Raw genomic sequence first — 15,746 nt, 5'->3', positions numbered from 1 at the left:
TTCTTGTCCTTCCTTCTAGTTGTCTGGATTTCTCGAACTTTTAGTAGAGTACTTTAGGAAATGCCTAATTGACATCTTTGGAATTCTGATGGAATACGAGGTGGGAGACCCCAGCCAGAAAGCACTTGATCACAATGCAGTGAAGAGAGACGATGGCCAGTCGTCGGCTGACGATTCCGGGAAAGAGGAGGATGACACCGAGTGCGTGGACGAAGAGGACGAGGAGGATGAGGACGAGGACGAGGAGGACAGCGGGAAGCCAGAAACGGAGAGGAGCAGCGTGACTCTGGCCTCTCCCACTGCCCCCGCAGATCCAAAGGAGAAGCCCCGGCAGGCTAGTAAGTTCGACAAGCTGCCCATAAAGATAGTCAAAAAGAACAACCTGTTTGTCGTCGACCGGTCGGACAAGCTGGGTCGCGTCCAGGAGTTCAACAGTGGGCTTCTCCACTGGCAGCTCGGTGGCGGCGACACCACCGAGCACATCCAGACTCACTTTGAGAGCAAGATGGAAATTCCTCCTCGTAGGCGTCCGCCTCCTGCTCTAAGCTCCGCAGGTAGGAAGAGAGAGCAAGAAGGAAGAGGGGAGGCCGAGGAGCAGCAAGAGAAAAGCATCATCGCAACCATCGACGATGTCCTGTCTGCTCGGCCGGGGGCGCTGCCTGAAGACGCGAACCCCGGCACCCAGACGGAGAGCGGTAAGTTCCCCTTTGGGATACATCAAGCCAAAAGTCACCGGAACATCAAGCTGCTGGAGGACGAGCCAAGGAGCCGAGACGAGACTCCTCTCTGCACCATCGCGCACTGGCAGGATTCCCTGGCCAAGCGCTGTATCTGTGTGTCCAATATTGTCCGTAGCTTGTCTTTTGTGCCTGGCAACGACGCCGAGATGTCCAAACATCCAGGCTTGGTGCTGATCCTGGGGAAGCTGATTCTTCTTCACCACGAGCATCCGGAGAGGAAGCGAGCGCCGCAGACCTATGAGAAAGAGGAAGACGAGGACAAAGGGGTGGCCTGCAGCAAGGATGAGTGGTGGTGGGACTGCCTGGAGGTCTTAAGGGACAACACGTTAGTCACATTGGCCAACATTTCTGGGCAGCTAGACTTGTCTGCTTACACAGAGAGCATCTGCTTGCCGATTTTGGATGGCTTGCTGCACTGGATGGTGTGCCCGTCTGCAGAGGCACAAGACCCCTTTCCAACGGTGGGACCCAACTCTGTCCTGTCGCCACAGAGACTCGTCCTGGAGACCCTCTGTAAACTCAGTATCCAGGACAACAATGTGGACCTGATCTTGGCCACGCCTCCATTTAGTCGTCAGGAGAAATTCTATGCGACGTTAGTTAGGTACGTTGGGGATCGCAAAAACCCAGTCTGTCGAGAAATGTCCATGGCTCTCTTATCGAACCTTGCCCAAGGGGACGCACTGGCAGCAAGGGCGATAGCCGTGCAGAAAGGGAGCATTGGAAACTTGATAAGCTTCCTAGAGGATGGGGTCACCATGGCCCAGTATCAGCAGAGCCAGCATAACCTCCTGCACATGCAGCCCCCGCCTCTAGAACCACCTAGCGTGGACATGATGTGCAGGGCGGCCAAGGCTCTGCTGGCCATGGCCAGGGTGGACGAGAACCGCTCGGAATTCCTTCTGCACGAGGGCCGGTTGCTGGATATCTCGATATCAGCCGTCCTGAACTCTCTGGTGGCGTCTGTCATCTGTGATGTACTGTTTCAGATCGGGCAGTTATGACACCCGTGAGAAGGCAGCATGTGTGAGTGAAGACTAGAGGCTCCCGTATAACTGGCTGTTTTCTGTTCTTTATCCAGCGTAGGAAGAAGGAAAAGAAAATCTCTGCTCCTCTGCCCCAGTCACTATTTACCAATTGGGAATTAAAGAAATAATTAATTCGAACAGTTATGAAATTAATATTTGCTGTCTGTGTGTATAAGTACATCCTTTGGGGGGTTTTTATTTTGTTTTTGTTTTTTTTTTTAACCAAAGTTGCTGTCTAGTACATTCAAAGGTCACTTTTTGTTTTTCACAGATTTTCTTTTTAATGTACTTTTCCATGTTGTATTGCATTTTTTTTTTTTTTTGGGAAGCAAATTGACTTTAACGAAAAAAATTGTGGCAAAAGATGCTAAGATGGGAAAATTTCACCACACTGAGGCAAAAAGGTGAAAAATTATCAACTTCTAGGCATGTTATTCTTCAGATAATGAAAAAAAAAAACTGTATCCCATCGCCCAAAGCTCTGTGCAATAGAAACTTCTAGAGATGTAGGAATAGGGGCTCAAGGAGGTGTGTCAGTCAGTAGTCAAACTATAAAATGATACTGGTTTCTCCACAGAAAAATGGTTACATGAGGCTAGGAGCAAAACCAATGTTTTTTTAAGTTAAGATTGAAAATACATACGTGACAACGATCAACGGAAACTGCTTCCTCACCACTACCGTCATGTCTGCTGTCTGTCATTTGCCTTCCACATGGCAGTTCTTCACAATTCCTTTAATCATTTTTTAAATATTTTTTTTTACTGCCTATGGGCTGTGATGTATATAGAAGTTGTACATTAAACATACCCTCATTTTTTCTTTTCTTTTCTTTTTTTTTTTTTTAGTACAAAGTTTTTAGTTTCTTTTTCATGATGTGGTAACTACGAAGTGATGGTAGATTTAAATAATTTTTTATTTTTATTTTATATATTTTTTCATTAGGGCCATATCTCCAAAAAAAAAAAAAAAAGAAAGAAAAAATACAAAAAACAAAAACAAACAAAAAAAAACACACAAAAAAAGAGGGTAATGTACAAGTTTCTGTATGTATAAAGTCATGCTCTATTTCGGGAGAGCAGCTGATCACAATTTGCTTCATGAATCAAGGTGTGGAAATGGTTGCATATGGATTGATTTAGACTATGGTTACCAGTACAGACAAAAAAGGAAAAAATACAGCTAAAAGGAAGAAACACAACTTCAAAGATTTTTCAGTGACGAGAATCCACATTTGTATTTCAAGATAATGTAGTTTAAAAAAAAAAAAGAAAAAAACTTGATGTAAATTCCTCCTTTTCCTCTGGCTTAATGAATATCATTTATTCAGTATAAAATCTTTATATGTTCCACATGTTAAGAATAAATGTACATTAAATCTTGTTAAGCACTGTGATGGGTGTTCTTGAATACTGTTTTAGTTCCTTCCAGTGGTTTCATAGTAACCAAGTTGTTCGCAAGAACTAGGGGGAACCCAGCTGTGTACTAACATAGTCCTCATCACCAAACCCGGAGGTCGGGAGGGACCTTTAGGGGATCACCTGCTTTAGAGTGGGGAGCAATGGTTTGATTTTCTCAAAGTATTTAGCGAATTAGTCTTTCAAGCAATCGACTCTAAGACACTGAGGCATGAGAATGTTCGGTGTATATGGGAGATGGCTGCCAGCCCAGGAGCTCACTGGCCTGACGATGTAACACTCTGCCTTTTACTAACCTACCATCTTGATTTTAATCAGAGTTCAATCTAGTCCATGTTTTTTCTGTGTGCCTCAGAGGTATTTCGCATTTAGTTAACTCCACGTGTATAATATTTATATTGTGCAATGTTAAAAAAGAATATGTTATATTGTATGTGGTGTACATAGTGCAAAGTGATTATTTCTATTTCAGGGCATATTAATATTCTCATATTCCTTCCTACCTGGTGCACAGTAGCTTTTTAATACTAGTCACTTCTAATTTAAACTCTTTCTTCCCGGGTCCTTGACTGTTATTGTGTGACACTCAATTTCTTTGAAACTGCTGCAGAATTAAGTGGTTAGTGGACACCCTTCTGACTCTACCTCTTCACCACCCCACCAGTCCCAGCACACTCAAACACCCCAAGTCCTCTCGCCAGACCGTTGCCCAGGGTCGTGCACAGAAGAGTCAGACCAGAGCACGCAGCTGCGACCAGTGTGTGAAACGTGACTCTAGTGTCATGAGAACCCGATTTTTCTGCGAGCAGTGTCCTCATCTGTCAACCCCCACATTACTCACACAATCTTCGTACTTAACAATGCAGCCAAATATATGTTGAATTAAAAAAACCCATTTATAACTCTACTTTAAATACATCTGCTTGCTAAGAACAGATTTTAGTGCTCTGAGCTTCAAATACGAAGATTTGTACGAGGGAACTCGGTAGGAGTCTAACTGCTCTCTTACAGAGCATGAATACAAGGTGTATACAGACTCTGAAGTCATCTAATACCCCAATTCCTTTGTCATTCAAAAAAGTAAAATCATTACAAAAGACTGTTGTTGTCATGGTTTGAGTTGTAATCAATACCTAGAGTCTGACCATTGAGCAACAAGTTTTTACATACTGATATGCAATGTAACCTCTAGAATAATCCAGGAAGACTTTAGCATCCTTTCTACATTCACCCCAGAATCAAGACTGCAGAAGCCCACGAAGAATTTACAGCCTGCCTGAGATCATCCTGCCTACAAACTGAGTTACTGCTTTGTCCTAAAAATTAGTTGGTTTTTTTTTCCCCCTAAGAGGCTTTTCAGAAATTTACAGGATGCCCGTACTTTAAATGTGTACAAAAAGAAAAAAAAAAAAAAAGATAAAAATAAAGGTGCAAAGAAAGTTTAGTATTTTGGAATGGTGCTATAAAGTTGAATCTGTTGGTATTTGAGTGCATTTTTTTAATGTCACATAAGAGGTATTGGGTGGCATGTGCTCAGAAATAACTATTTGAATGTTTTGTCTGAGGTTGAGAGTGGTAGAGAATCTGTTTTTATTGGCAAAGGTGGCCTATTCAGAAACTAGTTATGCTGTTTTTGAAAAGTTAGAGAATGGTTTTTTAAGGGGGGCCGGGTATGAGCAGTTGGATGATACAGTGTAAGCTATTAACTACTTCTTTTATGGAAAGAATATGGCCTTTGCCCTGAAATCCATCCGTTTAAAAACTGCTGGAAATCTCTCATTCCCTGTCAAACCCTGTGGACCAATTCCCATTATCTGTTCACCTGCAAGGAAGCAGAGAAGGTATTATAACTGAGCCCAAAGTGACGCCCCAAACAACCCGGTTTCTTCTCACTGAGTTGCGTTTCACTTCTTTATCGGAGAGCTGGAAGCCCAGCCACCCCACAGCCCCTGCCCTCCCCGCCACCCTACCAGCATCACCCCGGGGGGACCTCCTGGCCAGCCCAGAGCCGTCTCCGGTGTCGGTACCCAAGCTGCCAGGCTGTCTCCTTACTCACCAGCTCGGCAGAGGTGTCGGGCGCCCGCTGCGTGCCCAGCTCTGTTCTAGGCTCCGAGGAGTCCCTCGTGATCCGAGACCCTGTTTCCAATCGTGTGATAGTCTTGGGTCAGACACGTACAGGGACAGTCTTCCGAATGGGGTGCTTACGTGCTGAGAGCACGTAGTGCATTTTGGTTGGCCCAAAACCAAAGGAAGGCTCTGGCTGTTAGCCCCTCAGAGTGCGGCCAGAAGAGCTGGACCGAGGAGCGAGGAGCCGGGAGCCAAGGCGCAGCGCCGGCCTGACCTGTAGGGGCCCGGGGCCCTCGGGCTCTCGGCTGTGGTGCTGCAGCCGCCGGAGCCCGGGACCCAGTGACGCCTGGCCGCTTGGTAAGGCCGCGGAAATGCAGGAATCCTCGGAAACTGCAGGACGACCCTCTGTAAGTCCCACAGAGCCCCCCCCACCCCCTCCGTGTCCGTGTGTCCGTGCCCGGCCCCCCCCCCCGTGGTGTGCCCGGGGCCTCTCAAATGCCACAGCCCGATTACCAAGTTAATTCACTTAGGGATTTAAACATAAGAAATGCTGAGGGGGAGCTGGGAGGGGGGGGGCATCCAATGAGTTTTTCCCTGAGTCTGATTTCAGGGGCTTGAAGTTTTACCCCAGCTTTTTCAAAGTACAGTCTAAGAAAAAGAAGCGATCTCAAAACAAAACAAAAAACCCGCCAGAGACTCCTGACCTAGTCTCCTCTTGGCCATCTGTAATCCATATTACCGCAGCAAAAACTGAGAAATCCTGCAGAAAAGAAGCCTGTGTATCCCAAACATTTCCTGACTTCATTAATCTTGGACCCTTTTTTCTTCCCCATGACATTGCTGCAGAGCTTCCGTAGATAATCCGCACTAGCCCGAGACCCTGCCTCCCTTCTAAGCCACGTCGCTTGCTTGTCCAGAGTCCGTTATTCCCTAACCTCAAACTGAGTCGTCCTCATTGAGAGGACCTCTCTGTGACCTTGAACCAAGGTACTTAAATTCTTTGAGCCTGTTTCCTGGTCCATAATATGGGGGTGATGCCGACCTCTGGATGGGCGAGGATTACAGGAGATAATTATGCAAAGACCTGGTAACCTGTGTGATCGCTGTGTAGTCCTCCTGCGCATGCGCTCACTCACACACACACACACACACACACACACACACACACACGCTCTGCCTTTGGTGGGTACCTTCAGGCAGGTTTCACAGAAATTTAAAATCTTGCCTAAGAGAATATCTTCTCTGGTTTTCCTAACCAGCCACACAGTTCTGTGTTACTTTTTTGGTTTTAGTTTTCTAGAATAAGCCATAGAGCCTTGGTCACTTGACTGCCTGTGTCTGGTGGGCAAGGTGATGATGCTGAATTTCTCTCACGCAGCTTGGTTTGGGGACTTGGGCATCCCGAGGTGGGGGAAGACCTCCCCTTTAGCTTCACGGGCCTGGGGAGGCGTATTTGGAATACAGCTGTGCCCTGGGCTCGCCCTTTCGTGCCCTCCTCGAAGGGAACAGTGCCTAGGAACATCTTCCAGGGCTCACGTGGCGGGTGGCCAACCCCAGTGTTTGATTTTGCTGTTCCTTTGCATCGGGTGTACAGAGCAGAGAGCTCTCCCGGAGAAAGGAGCTCTAGTCTTCACACTCAGCTGGACACGGGCCATGTTCCCGTGGGCTACCAAAAAGGAATTCAGGACGCCCTGCATTTCCATGAGGCTTAAGGTCAGGTAAATCCATGAACCTTGAGCTTTGATCTTCCACGTAGATTTGGTATTTAGGTGGCCGAGGATCTGTATGCTCCAAGTACGCACGTAGATTTTTCCAAAGACTTAAGGAACCTAAACTTGGATTCAGCCCCTTGAAGATATCCTTGTCCAAACAAAAGCAGTTTCTTAAGGCAAAAAACCGGCAGCATTTATAACACCGCTTCCTAGCAAGTGGTAATTATTTCACATTCGGATGTTTTTTTGCGCTTGAAGGAATTTCATGGCTATTAGTTGTCTTCACAGAAGCCTTGGTATAGAACATTATAACATCCTTTCTCCAGAAACAGAAGCCTAGGCTGACACACAAAGTGGCTGGAATCAAACTGAGACCTCCCCTTTCCAAGAATGCATATTTGCCTAAGAAATGTTTCCAGCTCTATGCAAAATCCAGAGGATCCGAGGACTTCTAAAGCAGAAGCCATGGTGTATGTTGGCCACAGATGAGAGGGGGCGAGGGGTCTTTTGTAAAACATCATCTAGATGTGATGTCAGATGCTCACTTTACGTCTGTGCTTCTATTAAAGGGAACATAGTCCAAATTTACAACAAAGTCCGGAAAGTCTGGGCAGTGCTCTGTCCTGTACAAGAGACTCCTCCAAGAGTCTCTCCTTAAGCGGCCTCCTCAAGAGCTTCATCTGTTTGTGTCGTGTTGAGACACAGATGTAACTGTCACCTGGTCCCTGGTGTAAGCACCCCGGGGTACAGTTCTGTCCTCCCAGGCTCTCTCGGGCCTCCCTCCTCATCCCCATGCCCAAGGGCGTGGTGAATTCCCACAGGGAACTCACGATTACATCCCTACTGGACACGAGGCCCGCTACCAGAGACCGAGATCCCCAGAAGATGTCAGACTTTCTGCCTTTCTGGACCTTCAGGTAGACTGCAAAACTTGTACTGGAATTAAATGTCTTCAGGAAGTTGGGCCCATGGGCTTTCATGGATGACACTTGATGAGAAATTGGAATTAACCAAACCCCGGGTAGCTTTGAAAATTGAAACTCCTCGTCACCCAGAGAAGGGGCCTGTCCGGTAGGAATTGGCATGCCGTTCAGCCCTGTTATCTCCAATGCTCTTGGGCGCTTCGCTAGCTTGGCGGCTGTGAGAACATTCTAACAAATGACCTCTTCGGTACCTCTGTCAGACAACATTTTGGCTTTTAATTTCATAATCTGTTCTGTTTCCCTTTGCATTCACCCATTGTGACTCAGAAGACACCTGAGGAGTAAAAGGGGACATATGGGGATGACACCAGTTGCATATGTTTGGATCATGGCTTTAAAAATGCTGGTCTCATACAAGAGGCTATTTGTTCCCACGGGGAAAAAAGTGACACGGTATCTTCTACACATTGAAGATGAATACACTTTTAGCACGATAAAAAAAAATTACCCATAAGTGCAATGCTTGTTTTGTTGGTTCAGTGTATCTTTCACCAAATGGTGTGAACATATGGCCAGTGCTTCTCTTGGCCATAAGATCTGAAGGGAGAAGACTCCTGATGGCGAGAAGCCACAGTGATTTATCGAGATGAGTTGCAATTCCAGAGGGAGCTTCGAGTGAAGGCCTCTCTCAGCCAACTTCTCATGTGCAGTCCCCTCTCCCCCATTTAACATTTGATGTCTGCTTTGGTGGGTAGATTGGGATGCATCTGGAAAAAAAAAAAATTGGTTTTGTTAATTAGTGGAATCTCATCGTGGTGGGCCTTGTTTTCAAAAATTAAATTTGATATTGGTTTGGGGGCTCAGAGCACTGAGCAATCAAACCTTGATATGAACTGGCATCTCTTCCCATCCATTCCGAATCTGTCTTTAAGGGCCGTTGTTAAATGGTGAGATTTTTAAGTGCCTGTAAATCATTTTCACAGTCTCATGCTCATCTGGGGTATTGAACTTACATTTTTGGAGAACATTCCTCAAAGCCTCCTGTCTGGCATCTCTTCCTGAGGTGGGGGTGAGAAGTCTGTTGTTTGCGATTTGCTCAAAAGCACATGGGAAACCCCACTTAGGTGGAGCCCCGCCGAGAGATTTCTCAGCTCTCCCATCATCCCCGGGAGAGACCTGCTCTCCTGACTCAGCAGACGAGCCCCTGCTTCCCCTTGCTGGCCCTCGTCACCTTCTGACCTAGGTGACCAGGACAGACAGCTTCTGACCCTCCCGCCCTGTACCTGTCATGGGGGAGAAAGACCCGGCCTTTCAGGGGACGAGGTTTCTGGTGTTCTCTCATGACCAGTCTAGGGACCCTCACTCCTGGTTTGCTCCATGCCTGGTCTGTGTGGTTCCCATCAGCATAACAGTGGGCAAAGCCCAAGCCCACAGTCTACCATACGATAGGCATCGAATAAACCATGGCAATCTCATTCTGAAAACATCGTCACCTGCCTAATTGGGGCCACACACGTCAGCAGGTAAGGACCATTCAGTCTGATGCATGTTGCAGGGGATACAGGAGAGGAACCCGGCCCAGGTTGGAGGGGGCAACCTGGGAAGCCTTCCTGTAGGAGACGGCATGAGTTCAAATGAGGCTAAGAAATGGAGAAGTCGTTCTTCCCCAGGAATAGTGCCCATCCTATGGGAGATGAGAGTTATGAAAGATCTCTGGGCATTCAGGGACCAAAAAGAAATCCAGAATTGTTCCATTGCAGGTTTCGAGGTGGTCTGAGGGAGGAGCTGGGGTGGGGCACCATGAGGAGACTGAGGAGTTAAGCAAGGACGAGACCACAGGAGTCCTGCATCCCCCTGGGAAGGCGGGCCTTGGCAGGTCCCTGAAAGACTTGAACAATAGTGAGACCCTCTGTGACAACTAGTTGGGAACCAGAGGAGTGAAACCAGCGGTGGAAAATCATCAGGGCTTCACAGTGTCCAGCAAGGGGCGCTGAGGGCCAAGTGAGGCCCAAGTGGCTGTCGGCTAAGGAGGGTGAGCAGCCTTTGGAACACGTGACAGACCCCGGGGTGTTGGGGACACGGGGCCTGGTGATTGTACAGTCAAAGGAAGGGGACGGAAAGGCCGTTCCTGGCATGGGTCCCTCCGAGTGGGGTGGCCAGTCCTTGGGGAGGGGACCAACTGTGAGCCTCAGGGACACCATCTGCTTGCGGCACAGTGGTCTCCGAAGGCGTCCAGCCCCTCGGGATGGGGTGGGCTGCCAGCACAGGGCAGTCGCGGTGGTTACCAGCTGACCCCGGGTGAGGACATGATCCGGGAGGGCCCTAGGTCTGTGCAAAGGTCTTTAAAAGCAGAGAGTCAAAGGGGATGTGAAGGTGTGACCCAGAGGGCCGTCAGGAGGTGCTGGGCCGCGGGCCCTGAAGGTGGAGGACGGCGGGGCCGGGGTGTGGGCAGCCTCCCGACCTGGAGGCCAGGACCCTCCGCACGGGCTCAGAAGGCTTCGGGCCCCGGGGAAGACCCCTGTTGGCGTCCAGCCCACGGCCTGTCCGGTGGCGTATTTGGGTGGTTTTCAGCCACTGAGATTCAGGCACTTTGTTTCAGTTGCTAAGGGAGATGAAGCGGGGGGCTTCTTGAGATTGTGTGGCCACGGGACCCACCAGCGCAGCTGGTTGGCGGCGGTGGGGCACGGGGGTCCGGACGCCTGGGCCAGCGAGTGCGGGGTGAGGGCTGGGGTGTCTGCGAAGAGGTGCTGATGGGGGTGCCGGGAGAAGGCCTGCGGGCTCTGCCGGTGTTCAGAACAAGAGTGTGGAGGGGAAAGGCTCAGGGACGAGAGGGGAGCAGGGTCCAGGGGCGGCGGGACCCCAGGAGGGGACGCAGGAGGGACCAGCTGCTGGCCCCACGGTGGCAGCGCGTGCTGCACGGGGTCATTGGGCGAGGAGGAGGTCCCGGGCACAGAGGGCACAGTTTGACTGCAGACCCGCCGTGCAAGTCCCCAGGAGTGCCCGGGACGCACCCCAAGATGCCGACCCCGCAGGAGAGGCGCCAGGGCCAGATCCCGGCTTGCGGCTCGCAGGGCCCAGGGCTCACCGGCGGGCCGGCTCGGGGGCCCTTCGCAGGCAGGCGGAAACCATCCCGCTTTGCTCCAAAACTCACCGCACCGGGGAACGACCTTGGCCAGCGTCCAGAGCCTTCCCCGTGGGAGTGGTGCTCGGTGGCCGGTCTGCGTCCGCCTCCCGGGCGGTGCCATCCGCTGCCGCGCCTCTGCGAGTGGGGCGCTCACGGGGGGAGCACGAGGGGCTGGGTGCCCCAGCTGTCGGAGAGCAACGGGGTGTGGGCCCCACTCTCCACTGTTGGGGTGTCCGATCGTGCTGGAAACCTGACCTGAACCACGGCTCCCGCATGCGGCCTGGGGTCAGCGGGCCTCACACAGATGCGCGGGGCCCGTGTCCTGCCCCGGCTGGGACTCTGGGCCGCAGACGGCACCTCCCGCGGCAGGGGGCCAGCCCCCCCACTTGATGGGCTCCTGAGGCCCGGACCCCAAGGGAAGCGAGGGGACTGCCACCCGCCAGCCCCTTGGGACTGCCGCCTTGCCTTCTGGCGGCTCCATCATGTCCCTCGGGGTCTCTTGTGGCCACCAGGGCCTCCACACCAGCCGCTGCAAGCAATGAACCCGCGGCCCCCCAGGCCCCGGAGCCCCGCCGTGTCCTCCTCGCGCTACAGCTGCCGGGCAGGGGGCTTGGACTGTCCACACAGGCCCAGGCGGGGGTCCCCCCTCTGCTTTAGAGGGGGAGACTCCTCAGGGCGGCCTGCAAGGGCCCTTCCCGAGCGCCCGCCTTCCGGGGCCTGGGCTCCTGGGCTGGCCCTCCGTCTGTCCAGCCGTCTGTCCGGCACTAGTGCGGCCATCGGGGGTGCCCTGCTGGCCTCTTTCCTTCCCCTTCCTCCGCGTCATTGGGGTCTCTTCCTACTTCTTTGTTGAAATATTTATGTTTTCATTTCTGCCTCATTTTGTAAAACCCGTGCAAGCGCTCGGTTTCCTCGTCAGAGCGAGTTTTCACCCCGATGGTCGTGTTGACCCGGGGGCTGTTCCCTGAAGCCCTTCTCCCCGCCGACGATGTGGGGGACTTTTAGGTTGAACGTGGTTTCATCTTTAAACAGCCCCCCTTCTCCCCCTCGCTGCTGTCCCTCGGTGTCACAGTGTCACGGGCTGTGTGTCCGCGGTGCCCCAGCTGAGCTGCTGCTGGTTTCCTCTTCGTGCTGCGTCCTCTCAGAGCCCCTGTCGCGCAGCCCTCCCCGACCCGGCCTTCTTGCGTCGTCCCTTTTCCTTAACCGCCCTCCCCACGCTCGCTGTCCACTCCCGCCACCTCCGTGAGCGCTGGGGAATTCCTCCAGGTACTAGCTGGGCTTTCTCGGCCCCGGCAAGCTGCTCACTGCTCCTGCGCAGCCCAGGAGCAATGGGTCCTGAATGTCTTACTTCTAAAAACAATATTGTAAAAATTCCAAGTGGTTCTCTTTTCGCAGGTGCAATTTCGTCCCCAGCCCCTGGCATCCTCCCAGCCCCGGGTATCCCCCAGCCCCTGGCACCCCTCCAGCCCCGGGCATCCCCCCAGCCCCAGGTACACCCCAGCCCCTGGCACCCCTCCAGCCCAGGGCATCCCCCCAGCCTGAGGCCTCAGCTTACGCCACCTCCCTCCCGGGTGGCAGCTCAGGTGGCCCCAGGTCCTTCGGCACAGATGGCCTCAGACCGCCAGACGTGGTTCAGGGAGGGGAAGCACGACCCACCGTCGGGAGCTGGTCTCTTCTCAGGAGGCCCCACCGCCCACTTGCCAGCAGCCTTGAGCTCAGGTGCCAGGACAGGAGTGGCTCTGTCAGGCTCGGGGTCAGGGACATGAGTCTCATGACGCTTCCCCCAGAGAGGGCAGCTGGCTAGTCCCGGCTTGCCCAGACGCCTCGAGGTGAGTTGGCAGTGCCTCTGGCGCAGGCACAGGGGGACCCTGACCCTGAACCAAGGCCGCCGCGTGCCCCGCTCCTGCCCCACAGGAGGGCCACGGCCGCTGTCCCCCCGCCAGCAGCAGGGCCTGGGCGCCTCCTCCATGCAGCAAGGCCAATCGGCACCTTTAAATGGCAGCTGGTGGCTCTTAGAAGTGACGAAGTCCTCCCCACGGGGAAAGCCTGTCGGGTTCCCAGCCCCGCAGGCGGGTCCCTTGGCCGCGGGTCCTGCCAACCCCGTCCACCTCCCAACTCAGGGAACGGAGCGGCACTTCCAGCTGGTCGGTGGCATTCCGCGTTTCCCGCGTGTCCGCAGTGACTTTACTCACGCGTCACCTTGTCACCTTCAGGGGCGGGAGCCCCGGCTTCGTGTTTGGGATCGCTCTTGGGATCGCTCTTGGGATCGCCCTTGCCCTTCTCTTACACGATGGGATCAATCCCGCAGCCTCTGGCCTCCCGCCCTCCCGCAGCTGACCCCTGACCGTTCCCACGGGGCGCGGGGTACCCCGCCCCCCAGAGCTGGAGAGGAGGGTCTCCTGCGCCGGCCCAGCCGCTTGTCCCCGCCCCGGTGCAGAAGGCGAGGCGCACACCTGCTGCTCCGAGGGCGCCCCGGCTCCAGGCCCGTGGGGGGCAGGCGCGTGTGCTGGGCCCGGGCACCCCAGGGCCGCCTCAGTGGACACCTGAGGGTCCTCCAAGGAAGTTGTAGCTAAGAGGCTGAGGAAACACCCGTTCATACTTGTAAGTACGTTTTCTTGTGAGCTTCGTGCTCGTTCGTCGTTCACTAGCAGAGGGGGGGAAGGCGGTGTTTGTCCCTTCCTCGGCGGCCTGGGGGGGCCATCCGTGCCCTCCCCGTCCCTGGCGGCCCCAGGGAGGGAGGGCCGACAGTGACGAGTGAGGGTGGCCCTGAGTGACCCCACAGTGATGAACAGGCCCCAATCGGCCCCAGGCGGGCCCCGTGAGTCACTGTCCCCGCCACAGGGAGCGGGTACGTGTGCAACCGTCGTGCAGGAGTAAATGGGATCCCATCGGCATCCCGTGACTGGGGAGTCTTCACCCAAACGAGCCGGGAGGGTCAGCAGGAGCCTGGTGGCCCGGAGTCTGGAGCAGGGGGGCCCGCACACCCCAGGGAACGGGGGCTGAGCGGAGCCACGGGACACTTAACTCTGGGATGCTCCGGGTCCCCGTCCCCAGGCCCGCGATGCTTCCAGCAGCCCCGGGGGGAGCTGGGTCCCAGCCCGGCTCTCGGTCGCCACCACAGAAACCACCGTGGGTGCAGCGGAGCAGAAGCGGAGTTGATTAGAAGACATCAGGTGGCTCCGGGAATCAGCAGAAAGAGAAAAGAGCTCGTGACGTGGGCGGGCGCCCGGAGAGGGTGGCAGCTGACGACACAGCAGCCGGAGACACCCCACCCGGACCTTCCCACCAGAACCTCGCTGAGGCCTCGGCGTTGAGGACACGGGCAGCCGCCGGCGTGGGGGCCCCGAACGCTGGCCTCCGTGGGCGCAGGCGCCGAAGGCTCCCGAGGGCGCTGGTGCTTGGTCGGGAGGTGAGCGGCGGGGACGGGCCTCGGCGGCGCCCCCGGGCTGGGCTCCGGGCTCCAGGTGGGCGCAGCCTGTGTGGACGACAGAAGACAGCGGGGTCCCCCGGCAAGCGGGAGAAGGCAAGCTGTCTGGGGAAGGACACGGGTGGGGGCTCCTCCGGCGCGGAAGAGCTCTGGGTGAGCAAGGACATCATCTGAAGGGCACCAGGGACGGACAGGTGCTGGAGTGTCGCGCCACGATGGGGATGTTGTTGGTGACAAAGCGAAGCAAACCTGCAGGCAGTCATTAGAGCAGGTGATGGGCTTGTCACTGCACTCCCTGCCAGCTCTGCCGGCTTCTGATTTCCTGCCCCGCCCGTCACCTTTTGGGGGCAAGCGTGTCCTCCAGTCTGGGACTTGGCAGCCAGCAGAACCAAGTCAGGGTATGAAACTTATGATTTCCCCCGTGCCTCTCCAAGAGAAGGCGACGAAAGCGACGAGAGGTTTCCTGAATGACCCGAGTGGCACAAGTCAGCCCCCCGGGATGAGGAACCAGAGGACTCGGGCCAGGCCGGAGTAGGCCCTTCCCCAGGGGGCTCCCGGGAGGTGGTGGAGCAGGGACGCGTGGTGGCGGGAGCCGGGGGGCCAGGGGAGCCCCAGAAGCCGGTCCCAGCGCGGGAGGCCCTGCGGCCTTGCGGCTCAGAGGCCCCGCGGGCCCGGAGGGAGGACCGGCCTCTGCAGAGCAGGACGGATAAATCGGATAAATCGTGTACGTGAAATCAAAGCGAAGAGGAATCTGTTTTAGAGGCGGGAGAGGGCGCGCGCTCAGAGGAGAGGCCAAAGCCCCAAGCACTGGGGACATATGGCATTTGTCAATCAAACGCAGAGCAACCTTCAAAAAGCCATTAGAAGGCAGCCCCATGCCGTCTGGGCCATTTGTGCCGGCTGATGGCTCCCCTGCCCCGCAGGCCCCACAGACGCTCCGTTCCTGGGACTAATTAGCCTTCCAGAGGGCAACGAAGGGCCTCTGCTGGAACTTTCTTAGGAGCTGAGCGGTTACGGCTTCAGACGGACACCCCAGACACGGGCAGGGCGGCGGCCCCCTCCCTGGCGGGGCTCCCTCCCCCTCCCACGACCGCCTCCGGAGTTCCCCCTTCCTCCGGCCACAGTGGCCAACCTGCCGGTTGTCAGGACCCATCTTCGGGCGCCAGGAGGGCGAGGACCGGCAAGGACCGGCGAGGACCGGCCTGCCCTGCTCGGGCCCCAGAGGCCCAGGCCGCCCGGCACCCAGCCCGTCGCTGAGTGGCCCGAAGGCGTGTCCCGGCTGAACTATGCCCCGGGCGCTTTCCTTTGAG

At 54.5% G+C, this 15,746-nt stretch overlaps 1 protein-coding gene across 14 annotated transcripts in view; it reads left to right on the top strand.

The window, feature by feature from the left end:
- ARID1B (AT-rich interaction domain 1B) overlaps positions 1 to 3,155 on the top strand; it is a 491,955-nt gene extending 488,800 nt beyond the window's left edge. For all 14 annotated transcript variants that reach the window (XM_072767266.1, XM_072767261.1, XM_072767255.1 and 11 more), the window contains one exon: positions 20 to 3,155. In XM_072767266.1, the coding sequence (XP_072623367.1) occupies positions 20 to 1,744 (1,725 nt within the window). In that variant the 3' untranslated portion in view covers positions 1,745 to 3,155. The remainder of the gene's footprint in view (positions 1 to 19) is intronic.
- The last annotated feature ends 12,591 nt before the right edge of the window (positions 3,156 to 15,746 follow it).

Source organism: Vulpes vulpes, chromosome 1 (genome assembly GCF_048418805.1).
Source record: "Vulpes vulpes isolate BD-2025 chromosome 1, VulVul3, whole genome shotgun sequence".
NCBI classification, from domain to species: Eukaryota; Metazoa; Chordata; class Mammalia; order Carnivora; family Canidae; genus Vulpes; species Vulpes vulpes.
Note: the sequence above shows the minus strand (reverse complement) of the source record. Positions and strands in the feature narration are given on the sequence as shown.